The following is an 18,014-nucleotide window of genomic DNA, read 5'->3' as shown; positions in this document are numbered from 1 at the left end:
GGTTCGAATCCCAGCTCCACCGCTTGTCAGCTGTGTGACTTTGGGCAATTCACTTCATTTCTCTGTGCCTCAGTTACCTCATTTGTAAAATGGGGATTAAAACTGTGAGCCCCACGTGGGACAACCTGATTACTTTGTATCCCCCCAGCGCTTAGAACAGTGCTTTGCACTTAGTAAGAGCTTAACAAATACCACCATTATTATTGGCTTGGCAACTATAAAATCTATGTTCAGGAAAAATGGTCATTTTTGTTATACTGGTAACAGAGTCCATGATTTGCTCCAGTTTCACCAGCAATTAGCTATTGGACAGGGTCCTTCCTGACTGCTGGGTGTGGATTCCTAGGAAATAGTTGGCCTGGGAAGTAGAGCCCCATAAACTGAAAAGCTGGGCCCAGCATGGCCTAGTTGATAGAACATCAGCCTTGGAGTCAAGATTACTTGGCTCTGCTATTTGCTGTGTGGCCTTGGGCAAGTCACTTCACTTTTCTGAGCCTCAGTTGACCCCTCTGTAAAAATGAGGGTTAAGACTGTGAGCCCCATGTGGGCATGGACTGTGTCCAACCTGATTATCTTTTATCTATGGGCATGGACTGTGTCCAACCTGATTGTCTTTTATCTACCCCAGCGCTTAATGCAGTGCCTGGCACATAGTAAGTGCTTAACAAATGCCATTAAAAAAAGCCGCAGGAATGAAGGCCCCAAAGCTAGGCCAACTTAAGAGGTTGGGCTACAAATACTTGAAATGTTGCATAAGAGCAAAAATCTCCAAATCTCAGTGTATCCAGAGACCCCTCGAGGTGTCCAGGGATTTCTCAGAGCAGTGAGATCACCTTGCTGTGATTGCTTTGGTCACAGCTTTCCCAGCTAAACACCATTAGTAGGACATCCAAGAAAGCTGGAAACCGAGGCCAGGCTCGGGAACATGCAGTGGTGGATTGAGGAAAGCATCCCTAACTTTGCTCCCTGGATGGTACACTGTATCTTAGCCTATTACTCAGACCCCTGAGCTTCCCCTGATTAGACTGTAAGCCCATCATTGGGCAGGGATTGTCTCTATCTGTTGCGGAATTGTACATTCCAAACGCTTAGTTCAGTGCTCTGAACATAGTAAGCGCTCAATAAATACTATTGAATGAATGAATGAATGAAAGGATGTAATGCTGCATTCCAGTGGAGCTGCCCAAAACAACTGTGTGAATCTTTTGTGAAATTCATCTGTATCATATTTCACATCAGTTCTTATCCTTGCAGTAACTCTCCCCCCCAGACTGGAAATTTGCTATGGGCAGGAAATGCGTCCACTCATTCTGTTGTACTCTCCCAATTGCTTAGTACAGTGCTGTGCACTTAGTGTGCACTCAAGAAATAACAATGATTGATGCTAATCTTCCTAAGCAATCTGAAGTTTACGTGAGTACTTCCATTGGGCCGCATTTAACTAGTAAATAATGTAGAGAGATTTTTAGATGACTTAAGGAAGGCTTTCTTTTTGCCTTACAAAAAACTTAAAGCCCATGTGGAATTTCAGTCCAGTTCACTCAGACAAGGTCCAAAGCCTCTAAAGTTGTTACCTTCAAATTTCGTTATTTTCTTAAAGTGAATTGCTTTCGTGCTACCTCGGCATTCTTTGATTTTAAGTATCGGATGTTTTCCCAACTCAAAAGTTTTGCTTGTAATAGTAACATATTTCCCTAGGTGGTGCTAAAGCATTTAGTTTTCGTTTTAATTCATAGGTTTTGAAGAAGGTAATCAACCAAAATATTCTTTTCCGAGAGAATTATCAATTGAAAATCAAATCATCTATGTATTTCAAAATGTATATGTTTAATTTTTTGCATTTGTATTGTTTCAGTGGCTAAATCCTGTTGACAGACTCATGAATAATATTCATGCCAGGGAAGAATTGATTAAATAGGGCGGGGCCCACATCTTATAATTTTGTCGTACGCTCTCAAGCACCTAGTTAAGTGTTCTGCATGCAGTAGTTGCTCAATAAATATTGATGGTGATGTTTAATCAATCAGTCATTATTATTTATTGAATACCTTCCGTGTGCCGAGCTAGGCTGAGGGCTTTTGGAGGGGTGCCAAATAAAAGGGGAGTCAATGTGGTCTAGTGGAAAAAACATGGGGCTGGGAGTCAGAAGCCCTGGGTTCTAGTCTTGGCTCTGCCCCAGCTTGCTATGTGACTCTGAGCAAATCGCTTAACCTCTCTTGCACTACTCAGTCGCTTCATCAGTAAAACAGGGGTGGTAATGCTTACCTTTCCCTATCTCACAGGGGTGCTGTGAGGATGATTCTTGGGAGATATCTGAGGTGAAAGTGGTTTGGAAAAATAAACAGTAGAAAAAACTAGGTATTAAAAGACATAGTCCTTTCTTTAGAGAAACTTACAATTTTACAGGGGCAACAGACACAAAGTAATTTATAGCTAGATGGAAAAGAGGGGGAAAGGGGCAAGTGAATGACTAGGTACTTAAATAATAGAATATGTAAATAGGTATGATAATGGAATCTTTTTAAAAAAAATTTGTTAAATGCTTACTATTTGCCAGGGACTGTATTGAGTGCTGATATAGTCAAGCTAGTCACGTTGGACTCAGGCATTGTCCCAAATGGAGGTTACATTCTTAATCCCCATTTTACAGATGAGGGAACTGAGGCACTGAGAAGTTAAGCGACTTAACCAAGGTCATACAGGGACAAGAATTGGAGACAGGATTAGAACCCAGGTCCTCTGACTCCCAGGCCCATGCTCTTTTTACCAGTCTGTGCAGCTTTTCAATCTTCCGTCGGAAATGATGGATGAGCCTCCAACTTGACACTTCAAGACTAAGAATTTGCATGAAGCAGTTGTTTTTAGTGCTAGTGGTTTACACAGTGCCACTTTCTTGCCCTCCTCCCTGCCAGTTATGTTCCTGGTGGAGTACGGAATACTCTGAGCGAGGAGGTGGGGAGGAGTGCAGCACATGGGATCATTGTTTATGGGAGCCAGCTATAGACAGAACTGGAATACAGCCCAGGCCTCCAGATCGCCAAATCAGTCCTCTTACCAAGGGACTAACAGTAGGATTAAGTTGATTGTGCACAAAAATGCCAAAGGCTACTGGGAGTGTCCACTGCGGTGGTGGTAAGAGGATCTGATCTGGGAAGAAGAAAAATGAATAGGGGAAAAAAGAAGGAGGTAGGATTTCAGGAGGAATTTGAGATTGGGGATCACTGTGCACTGGTGGATATAAAGAGGGAAGGAGTACCAAGCTGGGGGAAGGACACGAGCAAGGGGTTGGCGGTGACAGAGTGGAGAGTAAGAGACCATTTTTCTGGGAGGAAAGAATGCAGCAGGGGTTGATAAGGGAGAAGGAGAGGCTCAAAGATGGAGTTTTTGCTTGAAGAAGCGAGCAGCGGGTAACCTTGGAAGATGTTTGCGGATTAGGGAGACATGCAGAATGACATTTTAGAAAAATGACCAGGATAGCAGGGTGTCTCCTACTTGATGGTACCTACATCCAAGAGAGCTGTAGCCCAACTCTCCAAGAGTCCAAAGGAAGAGTGGTTTTGTGGAATGAGAGTAGGTCTGGGAGTGAGAGAACCTGGGTTCCGTTCCCAGCCCAGTACCTACTTTCCCCACCCCTCAGGGATGTAGTGAGAACAAAATGATCTGGGCAGTGGCGGGGAGTGGTCTGCTCTAGGGTCCAGCTGGGCTCCAATAATTAATGAAGTAGACGGGTTCAGAGAGGGTGCACTTTCAACACTGATTCAATCAGCCATGTTGTCGTGGGGAGATTCTCAGCAGCCACATTGGCATCGTGGTAGCAATAATTAGTATGTCTTATTTATTGAGTCCTTGCTGGATGTAATTCACTCTACTAAACTTTGGGGAAGTGTCGGCTGAAGAAGCGGTACCCCCACCCAAGGGGAAATTTATGTAGAGATCTTGGGGTTGTTGCACTTCTCCTTTATCTGTTTTGCTGCAACGATCGCATCTGTTTTGACAAGTTTTGGTTTGAAGCTACATTCAATTCAGGTAACAGATGGCTAATGTATTCTTCAGTAGCCTGACTACAATGATTATGGCTATGATGTTGCGAGCCAGTGAAAGCTTTGAAATGCCCCAAGTGTTTCCTGAGCCAGTTCTGTCACCTTTTTGTTGAGGCTGATGGTACTTTTGAAGTCTTGTGGCATGTTAAAATCACATCTCCTCCAAGAGGCCTTTCTCCATTTAGACATCTTTTCCCTTATTCCCTCCCCTTTCTGTGTTGCCAGCGTACTTCAGATGCTTGATATTCAGCCTCAGAACTTATGTACATATCCGTAATTTATTTTGCTCTTTCTCTCTCCATCTAGACTTTGAGTGTAAAGCAGGGAATTTGTTTACCAACTCTTTTTATAAGTGCTTAATATGTGCTAGGCACTGTACTTAGCACTGTATTAGATATAAGCTCCTGAGGTTGGACAGTCTGTGTCCCACATGAGGCTTACAGTCTTTGTCCCTGTTTTACAGGTGAGGGAACTGAGACACAGAGAAGCCAAGTCAGCTGCCCAAAGTCACGCAGCAGACAGGTGGTGGATCTGGGATTAGAACTCAGGTCCTCTGACGTCAACCCATGCTCTTTCCACTAGGCCAGGCTGCTTCCCGAAGCAATACTCTTGTACTTTCCCAAGTGCTTAGTACAGTGCTCTGCGCCTAGTAAGTGCTCAAAAACGGATTGGATGACTTCATATTTTAAGGCAAAAGAGGAGTTCAAGTCCTGTCCTTACATACAGATTTCTGCAAGAATACTATCAGTCATTCAGGTGTATTTTTTGAGCACTTACGGCGTGCAGAGCACTGTTAATCTATTGGGAGGGTACAATATAACACACATTTCCTGCCCACAACAAGCTTACTAGAGGGGGAGACAGACATTAATATAAATAAATTGTGGATATGTACAAAGGCTGGAGCAACAATCATGTCCTCATATTGTGGATGGTTCTCTTTTAGAGAATAATGTTCTCTGGACTGTTACCACCATCTCCAAAGGATTCTCTTTGTAATCAAGGAGTATAGAGTGATTTGAACGCTTCCAGCTATATTGTAGGAAGAATGGAAAGGTTGAAATTTGTGTCAGCCAACATATCCATGGATCTCTTAAGCTTTAAAAATAATGATGGTATTTGTAGAGAAGCAGCGTGGCTCAGTGGAAAGAGCCCGGGCTTGGGAGTCAGTGGTCATGGGTTCAAATCCCGGCTCTGCCACTTGTCAGCTGTGTGACTGTGGGCAAGTCACTTCACTTCTCTGTGCCTCAATTCCCTCATCTGTAAAATGGGGACGAAGACTGTGAGCTTCATGTGGGACAACCTCATTCCCCTGTATCTACCCCAGTGCTTAGAACAGTGCTCTGCACAAAGTAAGCGCATAACAAATACCAATTATTATTATTATTATTATTATTATTATTATTAATAAAGCTACATGCCAGACACCGGGGATACTCCTTGCTTTTTTACCATCATCTGCTGGACACATTGCAGGTTTTTGTAGGTCTCCCTTATGTTCTAATCATGTAGTGTTTACTCTCTCCTAAGCCAGTATGACTATGGCAGTATTGCCCCTGAAAATGGCATTATGTTAACTGAAGTTTTGAGGGGTTTTGATCTTTAATATATTAAACTCAACACTTATGTGTGTGTGTGTGTGTGTGTGTGTATGCGTGCGTGCGCGTGTCTATATGCATATGTATAAATATGTATTTGATTATACATTGGTTTTTATTTTATTTTTTACCTTTCGGTATATGCAGGCCTCTCCTTTTTGGAATCCTGTGGGCAGGGAATGTGTCACTTTTGTTCTTCCCTGATACTTAATTCAACATACTGCCAGCAGAAGGCGCCCAACAAATGCTACTACCGGTTTTTTAAATGATATTTCATTCATTCATTCAATCGTATTTATTGAGCGCTTACTATGTGCAGAGCACTGTACTAGGCGCTTGGAATGGACAATTCAGCAACAGAGAGAGACAGTCCCTGCCCAACGAGGGCCTCACATCGTTAGAGAAGCAGCGTGGCTCAGTGGAAAGATTCCAGTCATGGGTTCGAATCCCACTCTGCCACGTGTCAGCTGAGTGACTGTGGGCAAGTCACTTCACTTCTCTGTGCCTCAGTGACCTCATATGTCAAATGGGGATTAACTGTGAGCCTCACATGGGACAACCTGATTACCATGTATCTCCCCCAGCGCTTAGAACAGTGCTCTGCACATAGTAAGTGCTTAACAAATACCAACATCATTATTATTATTATTACTCACAGTCTAAATGGGGGAGACAGCAAAGTTAAATGCTTATTATATACCAGGCACTGTCCTTATATCCTGGTATAGGTAGAAGCTAATTTTAAAAAAGTTAAAAATCAAAACCCAATAAGCCTCATAGTTAAGTAACAATTCGTCACCTTCGTAGGATAATAAAAATCCGATCCCCCTCCAGGAAGCCTCCTCCAGTTCATTCCTAACCAGCCAGTAGACCAGACCGATAGCCATCTTTGGCATTGGATAACTTTTATTTCTGTCCTCCGATCTTGTGTTCAGAATGTATATTTTTATTTGTAGTTTATTTATGCATTCATTTATGCACTCAATTATTCAGCCATTTCACATTGATGTGTTTATGCTGCATCCAGTTTTATCCTTGTTATTTTTCTAGCTTTGACTATCAGTAATCTCCTTCACATACCCCAGTATGATTGTAAGCTCCTTGAGGGCAGACAACATGCATCTCTTTTATGCACCTGAGCAATTAAGACAGTGCTTAGTATTCAGTTGGTGATGAGGTGGATCGATATAGAATATAGTAATATCCCGGCTAGATTACTGTGTCAGCCTGCTCTCTGATCTCCCTTCCTCCTCTCTCTCCCCGCTCCAGTCTATTCTTCACTCCGCTGCCCGGCTCATCTTCCTGCAGAAACGCTCTGGGCCTGTCACTCCCCTTCTTAAAAGCCTCTAGTGGTTGCCTATCGACCTCCGTGCGAAACAAAAACTTCTCACTCTAGGCTTCAAGGCTGTCCATCACCTTGCCCCCTCCTACCTCTCCTCCCTTCTCTCTTTCCACCGCCCACCCCGCACGCTCCGCTCCTCTGCCGCCCACCTCCTCGCTGTCCCCCATTCTCGCCTATCCCGCCGTTGACCCCTGGGCCACGCCCTCCCGCAGTCCTGAAACACCCTCCCTCCTCACCTCCGCCAAACTAATTCTCTTCCCCTCTTCAAAACCCTACTTAAAGCTCACCTCCTCCAAGAGGCCTTCCCAGACTGAGCTCCCCTTCTCCCTCTACTCCCTCTACCACCCCCCTTCTCCTCTCCGCAGCTAAACCCTCTTTTCCCCCATTTCCCTCTGCTCCTCCCCCTCTCCCTTCCCATCCCCTCAGCATGTACTTCATCTGCTCAACTGTATATATTTTCATTACCCTATTTATTTTGTTAATGAAATATACATCGCCTTGATTCTATTAATTTGCTATTGTTTTAATGAGATGTTCATCCCCTCGATTCTATTTATTGTCATTGCTCTTGTCTGTCCGTCTCCCCCGCTTAGACTGTAAGCCCGTCAAAGGGCAGGGACTGTCTCTATCTGTTACCGATTTGTACATTCCGAGTGCTTAGTACAGTGCTCTGCACGTAGTAAGTGCTCAATAAATGCTATTGAATGAATGAATAGTAATAGGCTCTTACCAAAATTAAGAGCAATAATTGCTTTTTTTAAGGTGTAACTACAGTAAGTAGTCAGAGGGGTCAACTTGTCATTTTGAACATAGGGGCGAATAAGGGGCGGAGATTTTTGGCAGGGTTGAAGGCTGAGAGGCAACTGGCTTCCAAGGTCTCATAGGTCCAAAAGTCACCATTTTGGGTCTTGTGAGGCACAGTTGGACCCTCTCAGGGTCTTGTCATCGTCATGGGAAAAGCATTCTATAACTGTAACTCAGAAAGCTGGGGGTCATTGCTTCCCCTGATGTAAGCATCTTTGGACATAATTGTGATCTATTTTAGCTAGCTATATTGAAATAGCTCACAAGAACTGCTCAGGATGAAATTATACATCAGTTTTGGGATCGTAAAGTGAGAAAACAGTTCAATATTTTTGAGACTCTGTAGGTTGAGACTCTGTATCCCGCCACCATGCTCATTCAAGAGAGAGGAAAGCAACTGCTGATTAAAATGACTCTGCACCTGGAATTTCACTGAGACTTATTTAACTTATTAAATGTTACACTCCAAAGAAGTTTTAGCCTTTCCTCAAACTTAAGGTTTCCCACAGCCAATCTTTAAAATAGAAGCGTTGCATCAAATGAAGTAGAAGGAATCCTTTTTGTTAGTGTTGCCTATTTTTAAGTTCATTTTAATTGACGTTCATTAAGAGACGGTGGGTTTTAGCCACAAGGTTTCCTAAGTTCTCTGTAAGGAACCAGCCTCAAGGATAATATTGCTTACTTACTGCACTATGATTTCAGTGTGGGTTGGTACATTCTCTGGATTTTGCTATTTTGCTCCACAAGTGGTCGGGATGGGCTACAAACGTTCCTGCCGTACGTTGAGGTTGTGATTTAATTATTCACTGAGCATTTTCCAAGTGCATGCTTATTTAGAAAATAGCTTATTTAGAAACAACAGTTCACCTCAGGACACAAATTCAAAACTGAAAACATGCAGTAAAGCACATAAGGAGGTGGGAGGCAGCGTGGCTTATTGGCAAGATCACAGGACTGAGAGTCAGAGGTCCTACAGTCTAATCCCTCTTCTGCCACTTATCAGATGTGTGACCTTGGATAAGTCACTTAACCTTATCTGTAAAATGGGGATGCGACACTTGTTCTTCTACCTCCTTAAACTGTGACTCTAGGTGGGAAAGAGAATGTATTCTGATTGTGTAGCATCTACCCTAGCACGCAGTACATGGCTTAGGGACATAGTAAGCACTTGAAAGGATATTATTGTAATTGTCATCATAAAACATTGGAAGCAATAGCTTATTTTTAAAAGCAGCTGTTTTCACATGCTCCCCCTGTAAGGAACACCGTTTCCCAACCTGTGCTTTGCCCTGGGAATGGTTTGTAGTCTTCTTTTTACTTGTTTGGGGAGAGAAATGAAGAGATGGCTTACTGTCGCACAGCCAACTCCATTGTACTCTGGTGTCCAGCACACCTGTTTGGAGTAGCAAAGTGTATGATTTCAGTGGGTTTGAGAATGCTCTGGCGAGAGAGGTGAGCTTTATAGTAGCCCGACAAAGGACATGCTGGAAGTATGACTCCATTCTTTCCCACTCGGTTAGCGCTGGGCTTTCAGTTCTGTATTGCAGTAAGGGTTTACTGTTTGCATTTATGCTTCAGTAACTTGATTTGTGGAGTTCTGTGAATGGGGCAGGGAAAGTGGAGATGAGTGAATGTCAAGATAATTATTGGGATAAGAGCTATTTCAGCTCCCTTACACCTTAGGTGTCTCCCTTCACTCCTGTGAACAAAGCGGTCCAGACCGTGTGATTTCTCTCCAAAACCTTCAGTGCTTCTGCGTATAGAGTTAGAATTTAGATTCCAAGATGCGGCTGTGACTTAGTAGGTAGAGCACAGGTTGTGGGTTCTAATTCCAGCTCCACCACATGTCTGCTGTGTGATCTTGGGCAAGTACTTAACTTCTTTGTACCTCGGTTACCTCGTCTGTAAAATGGAGATTGAGACGTGAACCCCCCGTGGGACAGGGACTGTGTCCTACCCAATTTACTTGTACCTACCCCAGTGCTTAGTATTGTCCCTGGCACATAGTAAGCGCTTAACAAATATAAGAAAGTAATATGAGGATGGGGGGTGAACAGTCCTCGTTCGTGCAGCAGCTATTCATTAGGTGAAGTAAGCTTTCAGGCCAATCAGATGGCATGCCCAAGCAGATAATCTCATAGCACGAATGTCTTGTCTATGCAAAGCTAGCTGAATGTAACATTTTTGAGCTTTTCGGAACCAGTGAAAGATAAGCTAAAATCACCATATCTCTAGCTGATTAATGAACACATCTCTAGAGTCTCAGGAATATATTCACTCACCTATTGATCATGGGGAAGTGGGAAAAGAGTCAAGTTTAGCAGCCGAGAAATCCTTTGTGTAATTAGCAAATCCAGCTAGAGAGAGGCAAAGGGGATTTGAGTTGACATCAAACAGACTGAAATATGAACCAACAGATTAGCCAAAGAAGGCAAACTCCAGGGCAAAGGGAAAGAGCAAACAGCCACCCAGTCTTCTCTCTAGGCTTGTGGCTGGTAGAGGTTAGTAGATAGCTATTTTCTTGTGCCGACCCTTATCATCAAGTTATATTTTGCCCCTGCACATCAATTTTCCCACTCTTTCTAATAGTGGGGAGACATCTCTAGTTCTCTGCCCTCTCTGTCATTTGAAAAAAAAATCCAACCTTTTCATTTTCCTTCAGGCCCTCAAGGGTAGTGTGTATGCTGCTCCCTTTGACTTTTCCCAAAAGCATATCTGGGAAATGTCCATTTGGAGTGGCTTATCGCAATCCATAATTTTTAAGTAAGGGAAGCTCCCCTTTTAACTTGTGTTTGGGATTGATGGGGATAAAACTGATTAAGCTTTTCCTCATGTCTGCTATATAATTCCTCCGGTGGAATTGTCTGAAAGCTAGACAGGACGGCGGCCCAATGAGGTATTGCTATTGTCTCAGTGCAGTCAGTCTTTCAACATTTGCCTTTAAGTGTAATTACACAGATAGCTTTTGCTGCATCTTTTACATACAACTCATTGAAAGACCATTGATCCATGCCCTGGAGATTGTGAAGAATAAAAAAACAATCCCAAACACAGGATCCCAAGAACAGTGTGCTCAGTAATCTGAAGCCTTGCAGATGTGAGGTGCTAACAATTCACTGTCTTTCAGCATTCATGACTCTGGCTATCGTGCTGCTGCACATCTTCTGGGGAATTGTGTTTTTCGACGCCTGTGAGAATAAAAAGTGGTGGGCTCTTGCTCTGGTCATCCTGAGCCATCTGCTGGTGTCGGGCTTGGTGAGTGCTAATTCTGTGGCTCAAAAGCCATTTTGAGCCTGAACTTCGGGGGAAATCTGGGAAGACTAGTTTTCTGCACTACGACAGTTTGATGAGAGGAGTGAAGAATTCAGAAGGCTTTGGTGGTATCTCTGCTTCTTCCATAGAGCCCTTAAAATCCTTTCCCCGGCAGTGGGGGATTGCACCTCTCCATTGGAATTCAGAGATGGAGTGGCTGGATTTCTTTCGGAACAAGTTGCCAGTTTATGCACCACTGGCGAATGGAATATTGATGGCAAATGTAATTTCACCTAAGTTTAATTCCTGATTGTACAAAGAAAATTTGATAGGGATTTTCAAGTGGTTTTATTCCTTTTAATAAGTAAGGAACTCAGTGCCCAGTAAACACAGCCCAGGCAATCACTTTGAGGGAATAGACGGTGGCCTTTTCTTATTTTGGAAATCTCCTTAGTGTCTCCTACAGCATTCTGCACAAAGCAGGTGCCCAATGATTTGGTTCACACTGGTCATATCACCCACAGCAGAATCCACCTCAAGGCAAGTGCATTTTGAAGAAGGCCTCCTAGGGAGAATTGTCTTGTGGCAGACTACATTTGCCCAGGGCAGTCAGATTTCAAGCACAAGCTAATTCACATGAGCAAAGCAAAGCTTATCTGGAGCCATATACCACTCATCCCACTCACTCTGACATCTGCCCCTCTGCCTAATTTACAGGCAACCTTTGGAGCTTGTCCAGTCCAAGCTCTCACACACACTCACCCTCCTAGGCAGCTCCTTAGAGAAGCCCTCTGGGTTTCAGAAAAATGGTAAAGAGTTGTCTTTTAGGAGTCACGCGTGAGCGTGTGCTCCCCCAACCCCAAATTCTCACTGACGGGTGGCTGTCAGGTGATGCCAGAATAGTGTGACCAAATGCCCCATCAGCTTCTCTTGGGTTGGATTGGAAATGAAATGGGAAATGGTTTCTCTATAAAGAAATAGGTCAGTTGGCTTTATCCAATGTAAACCTGGCCATTGTAGTTCTCCAGGGAATCTCCCTTCACTCCTTAGGTATCCGATACCCAGTCTTGCCTGAAGGGTGGCATTTAAATATAACAGTCGGCGTCTTGCTTCAATGGTTGGCCACTTACTTCACCTTACTGCTTCTTGGGCCCATTTAAATAAACCAAATGTTTGGCGATGTAAGCTGCAGCTGTTGAGTCTGTTTCCTAGTTTACCAACTCTGACATGTTATTTCTGGATCCGAATAAACTGGAAGCCTACCCTGCCTAATGGACTGTTCTTTTTGCAGACGTTCCTGAATCCTCATTACGAGGGAAGCTTAATTCCATCATACATCATCATGCTGCTCATGGGCGTCTGGGCATTCTTCACTGCTGGCGGTTCCCTTAGGAATCTAAAGCGTTGCCTCATGTGCCGGGACAAGGACTTCCTCCTGTCTAACCAGCGGGCCAGATAACATCTGAAAGTCAGGACGCCCTGGAAAACTTTCTGCATTTTAGAGGACATATGACTGGTGCCTTCTTCTAAAATTCTCTTTCCCCTACTGAAGTTAGGAAAAAAGATTCTAGATAAGAGCCTGTCTGGTCATTTGACTTTTGTCTAGAAGCTTACTGAAAATCACATTTGGGGTGAGAAGGCTGTGGGAGGGATCCTGGGGAAGAACAGAAATGTTTAGTTTCTCTTTCGGCACATGGCGTGGGTTGAATTAATATGTCGGAGTCATAAATAGCAAATCTGCGACCTTTACATTTGGTTCAGCTTAGTAGTAAAGGGCTAAAATTCATGTGTTTGTATGACTTAAGGCATCTTGTTTGCTCTGGGCCTAATCCAAATAATTTAGCATCTTAGTAAAAGGTATCAAGTGACCCTCTAGATACAATAATGCAATGTCACTTGTTTCCTAGGGTGATTTCGCCAAAATAAGATATTTACTATTAGTCTGTATTTAAAGGATTTTGTTGCATTTCAGACTGGCTTTCTGAAGAGTTAAGTGTATTTTTCTTTGTAAATTTAGCTGCAGTCCCTCAGGATATTTCGAGTTTTTTTGCTGAGACTACTACAAGAAGAATGCATGACATTGCCAAAGTGGATTTTGAAGTGAACCTCGATTCTGTTTTGTTGACCCAGAGGCATCATTGGTTTCTGATCAGTTGGGACAGTATTTGAAAAGGAGGGATTTTTGAACAAGTCTGCAAATGCTGCAAGTTGGACTCTTACTTCTTTCAAAGGTCTTTTTTCACAGATTATGCCCCCTGGCCACCGGCTGCATTTTGCTAAATTTTGTCTAAAATTTAGGACTCTTTTTGGACTCTTGAGAAAAGAGCGTAGCAGTTCTCTACTGGGCATGCTCTCTAAGAAACCAGGTTGTGTGGAAGGACAGTTCTTTTATAACAGGAAGGTTTATTTGGTTATTTTTTAAACCAACTGACTCAGCTAATACAGGGGTATGAATTTTCTTCTTCAAAATGGTGTAGTTTCCTAAGAGTTATGGCATACTGTAAAACTGAATTGTATCAGAAACAACCAAATTTTCTACAAGTGTATAGTGATAGATACACATTTCAAGGCACGTGAAGTTTTGCAAATGCAACCTCTCACCTGTACAAACTCCTAAGATATTCTGGGAAAAGGAGTATTTTGTGGGTAGGTGGTGGTTTGAAATGGAAATTCTAGATAAATGAAAAATCTGACTTTTTGGTGCACAGAAAACCCCACGAAAAGACTTGCAAAGCGTTAATGAGAGGTGATGTGCTGTACTCTAGCATGCCAGACCAGTGAGCTTGGAAGTGCTTTGGCCCAGAATGAAGACTTTAAAAAAAAAACAAAAACAATTAGGAAAGCAAGGTGGCCGGGGTTCTGTTCTGATTTTATATAATTTGAAAGGAGTCCAATGAGTGGACCTCTGTTTGTAAGTTGAAAGACTACAAATGTACCCTGTTAGCATTTTTTGTTATTATCATGAAAAAGGATATGGTTTCAATTGGAACACTTCATTTATCCTTGCAATTTGCCTTACCCCTTCTTTTTGTTACCCTTCTGCTTCTTCCCCTTTTTAGCCATTTTATAGTTTCATGTGTTCCTGGACACCTCTGCCTCAGAAGTGGAGAAGTAAAGGCAATTTAGTGTCCGAAGAATAACATTTCCTGTGTGTAACCCAGTGATGTGAGTTTTACATGTTGAACTGGAGTTCATTTCTTTCCTTCTTTCATTTGAGACTGCTTCCCCACCCCCTGCAGCCCCCTGACCAGGAGGAAGCATGTTGCTAATAGCAACTTTTAAGTGTAATCTATCTTAAACAGGTAGTCGGTGAGGATAGCTGTTCTCACAGATACCTGTTGGACCTTCTGTACAGTTAATACAATTTGCAAGATATGCACAGAGCTGTGGAACAATTTAACTTTTAGCTCTAAAGAGCCTCATCAGACCCCTAAGTTATGTATAGAAATGAATAAGAAGGGCAGGGATACTTCAAAATCGCTCAAATACCTTCAAAAAGTACATTCAAGAAGAAAATTGCACATTTTTTCTTTTTTACAATACGAGGACCTGCTAAATATCCTAGCAGAACTGTTCATAAATAAAGTGTCAGTGTATTAGCATTGTCCCTGTAAGGTGAATGAAGACTTTTTAAAAATATGCATTAATGCTGATGCCAAGGGGCTCAGAAGGGGCACTCTCTCTGTGAGTATGTCAAGAGTACATATTATCTTTGTAACTTTATAGTAAGACTTATTACCTCTAGGTCAACCCTGAAGTTGATTGGGATGGATTCCATTCTGGAAGCCTGTCCACCTCAACCCAGAAGAAAACCTGGAACTTCCAACACTACCGTGGAATTTTAAACATCGGAGCTTAGCCTCCGAATGCAAATTATCCAGAGTGTTTAGCCCCCGTCCCCTCCAAAATAGCCTTGGTCTCAGTTATCCAGGCACATCAGACAAAGGATTTTTTTGGCTTGAAGTTTGTGAAGAGTTGAAACCAAAGTGTATTTTTATGCCACAGGTAACCAGATAATGTATTTAAGAAGATCCACGCTATCTGGCGGGACTCATGTATATTGCTGTATAAATTGTAGAGATCGGAGGTGATCCAATCAAGCAGACGTGCCTGCTGTAGTTCTTGTGAAATAGTAGCGTGTTGTAACTGGAGAGGTTTTATTGACTTTCAGCTCTGGTTCTGGCAATGGGAGAGATGAGAAACTTACTGCTGATGTATTTTAATTATGCCCTGAATTGTATTAGAAAAATGACTTCTGTCTCAAGCATCTGTAATTTTATTTTTTAAGTACATTTTAATGCTTGGCCTGAATGGCAGGTTTATTCCCTAAAGGGACCAGTCCCTTTCTGTCTAGAATAAGTGCAGTAAAGAAGCAGTATCAGCATAAACTGGCCCCCACGTGCTACTTTTCTGACATATTTCAGCCCTCATTTGGAAGACCCAAAGATGAAAAAGACAGTTCCGGCTCAGGGCCTCTGGCTTGCATGTTCATGAGCTTACAAGTAAAAATGCCAGTGAACCCAAAGTGGCCTAAGACCTCTGTGGCATTACTCGTGGGCTGCTGGAGAAAGTCATCCTCTAGTAATTGCCATTGTTTCCACAGTCCACCACCTTTTTGTTTGACCATTCCTTAAGCTTTGGAGTTGTTAGGTGTGACCAACCATCACAGTGATCCTTTTTGGAACAAAGATTTTCCTACCATCTAGTATTTTTTTTTAATGTTGTACTCATGACTAAAGATGTTTATTTTCTTAGGTAAAAGTCAAGATGATGTGTATTCAGTTGAAGTCTTCTTAGATCAATTGATACTGTTTGAGTATCAAGACTTTAAATTGTTACATGAGTTGTACTGTTACTTGATATGCAGTGGCGATAGCTGGTCTTGGTTTCAATGTCATGTGACATAATCTTTAAACTACCAATATTTATCATTGAACAATAATAAAAAGGGTAATGTTTGATTCTTTCAACCTGGAATTTCTTCTGCGTTCTTTGGATTCTCTGTGATCCATTTTGGAAATCAAAAATTCCTACTCCTTTGGAATCATCATCATCATCAGTGGTACTTATTGAGCATTTAGTTTGTGCAGAGCACTGTACTAAGACCTTGAACAGAGTTGGCAGGCACATTCCCTGTCCACAATGAGCTTACAGTCTAGAGGGACAGACACTAATACAAATAAATACTTTGACCAATGTTTCACAGGCATCATTTCATTTCTAGATATGACTCTAATCCACCGTCCTTACGACTCAGGGGCTATGTTGAGAAGGTTAGAGACGGCATTCTCAGTGGTTCAGAAACTTGAAGAAGAATCAGAAATATATGTTGACCCATCAATCAAAACCCCGAAAAGAAATCTTGGAGTCATTAACTTTTTTTAAATTATCAGTTCCCTAGTTTTTGGAGCATCATTAGGAGAGGGATAGGGAACAGGGATAGAGAAGCAGGATCACGTAGTGGAAAGAACACAGACCTGGGAGTCAAAGGATCTGGGTTCTAATCCCAGCTCCACAACTTGTCTGCTTTGTACCTTGGGAAAGTCACTTCACATCTCTGGGCCTTAGTTCCCTCATCTGCATATTGGGAATTCAATACCTGTTCTCCCTCCTATTTAGAATGTGAGCTCCATGTGGGACCTGATTATGTAGTATCTACCCCAGCGCTTAATACAGTGTTTGGCACATAGTATGTGCTTAAATACCACACCTATTATTATGAGTGTGGTTTACTGGATAGAGTAAGGGTCTGGGAGTCAGAAGAACCTGGGATCTAATCCTGGCTGTGTCGCTTGTTTGCTGTGAGACCTCAAGACAGTTACTCAACTTCTCTATGCTTTAGTTATTTCATCTGTAAAATGGGGATTAAGACTGTGAGTCCCGTGTGGGACATGGACTGTGTCCAACCTGGATTAGCTCGTAACTACTTCAGCGCTTAGTACAATGCCTGGCACGTAGTGAGTGCTTAACAAATACCATTAAAAAAAACAAAAACAGAACAATGGGCCCAATTTTGCCACTATATAAAAACCTGGACACACCAACACAGGGAACGGTATTTGTGGTTGGGTTTGCTTCATCTCAGGAAAAGTGTAGAGCTGGAGAAAGCTCAGAGAGACAATCAGGATGATCAGGAGGGTGGCGAGGCTTCAAAATAACAGCATATGGAAAATATGACTTTTCAGTCTGGAAAGACAAAGGCTGAGAAGGGGGTGTGTTTAAAATCTACAAAATAAGGCAAACAGGGAAGTGTTCGCCAAATCCCACAGCCACAGTTCAGGGCAATCAATTGCAACTTGAAACGGCTAGATTCAAGGTGATAGGAAACTTCTTCAAATGGGCATGGAGTGACTTGTCTTATGCCTTCAAGTTGTTTCCGACCCGTAGCGACACCACGGTCACATCTCTCCCAAAACGCCCTGCTCTCCATCTGCAATCATTCTGGTAGTATATCTGTAGAGTTTGCTTGGTTAGAAATCCAGAAGTAGTTTACAATTGCCGCCTTCCGCGCAGTAAACTTGAGTCTCCGCCCTCAACTCTCTCCCATACCGCTACTGCCCAGCATGGGTGAGTTTTGACTTATAGTAGATTGCCTTCCTCTCGCTAGCCCATGCCCAAGCTAGGAATAGAAAGGTTAGGCCTCTGCTTGACTCTCCCACAGTCGAGACTGGTAGCGTACTGGAAACTCTCCAGGTGCGGCCCTGAGAAGGGGGTATGGGGTGTAGGGGGTGATAAATAGCTGGATGTTATGACCACAAGAAGTTGTTAGCTAAAAATAGGTACAGGAGGGGTTTGTCTAAATTAATGGACCTCAGGAAAAATGAAAGGATATAGAGGGGAAAGATTAGGGATGTTTTGAACTGTTTCCTTATCCATTAGAGTAGATATAGATAAATAGAATAGTTAAATGCTTAGTTCAGTGCTCTGCACACTGTAAGTGCTCAACTGATCGATAGAAAATGAGAAGGGCAACTATTC

At 42.7% G+C, this 18,014-nt stretch overlaps 1 protein-coding gene across 2 annotated transcripts in view; it reads left to right on the top strand.

Moving 5' to 3' along the window:
* APH1B (aph-1 homolog B, gamma-secretase subunit) overlaps positions 1 to 16,006 on the top strand; it is a 28,412-nt gene extending 12,406 nt beyond the window's left edge. The window contains exons 5-7 of one of the 2 annotated variants that reach the window (XR_003759745.2): positions 10,912 to 11,039; positions 12,328 to 12,552; positions 13,054 to 16,006. Coding sequence is in view for 1 of the 2 variants with exons in the window: in XM_029064908.2 (XP_028920741.1) it covers positions 10,912 to 11,039; positions 12,328 to 12,495 (296 nt within the window). In the remaining variant the exon portion in view is untranslated. Of the gene's footprint in view, positions 1 to 10,911; positions 11,040 to 12,327 lie in introns of both variants that reach the window. The other variant, XM_029064908.2, reaches the window with a different exon arrangement.
* Positions 16,007 to 18,014: the final 2,008 nt, after the last annotated feature.

Source organism: Ornithorhynchus anatinus, chromosome 5, assembly GCF_004115215.2.
Source record: "Ornithorhynchus anatinus isolate Pmale09 chromosome 5, mOrnAna1.pri.v4, whole genome shotgun sequence".
Lineage (NCBI taxonomy): Eukaryota > Metazoa > Chordata > Mammalia > Monotremata > Ornithorhynchidae > Ornithorhynchus > Ornithorhynchus anatinus.
Note: the sequence above shows the minus strand (reverse complement) of the source record. Positions and strands in the feature narration are given on the sequence as shown.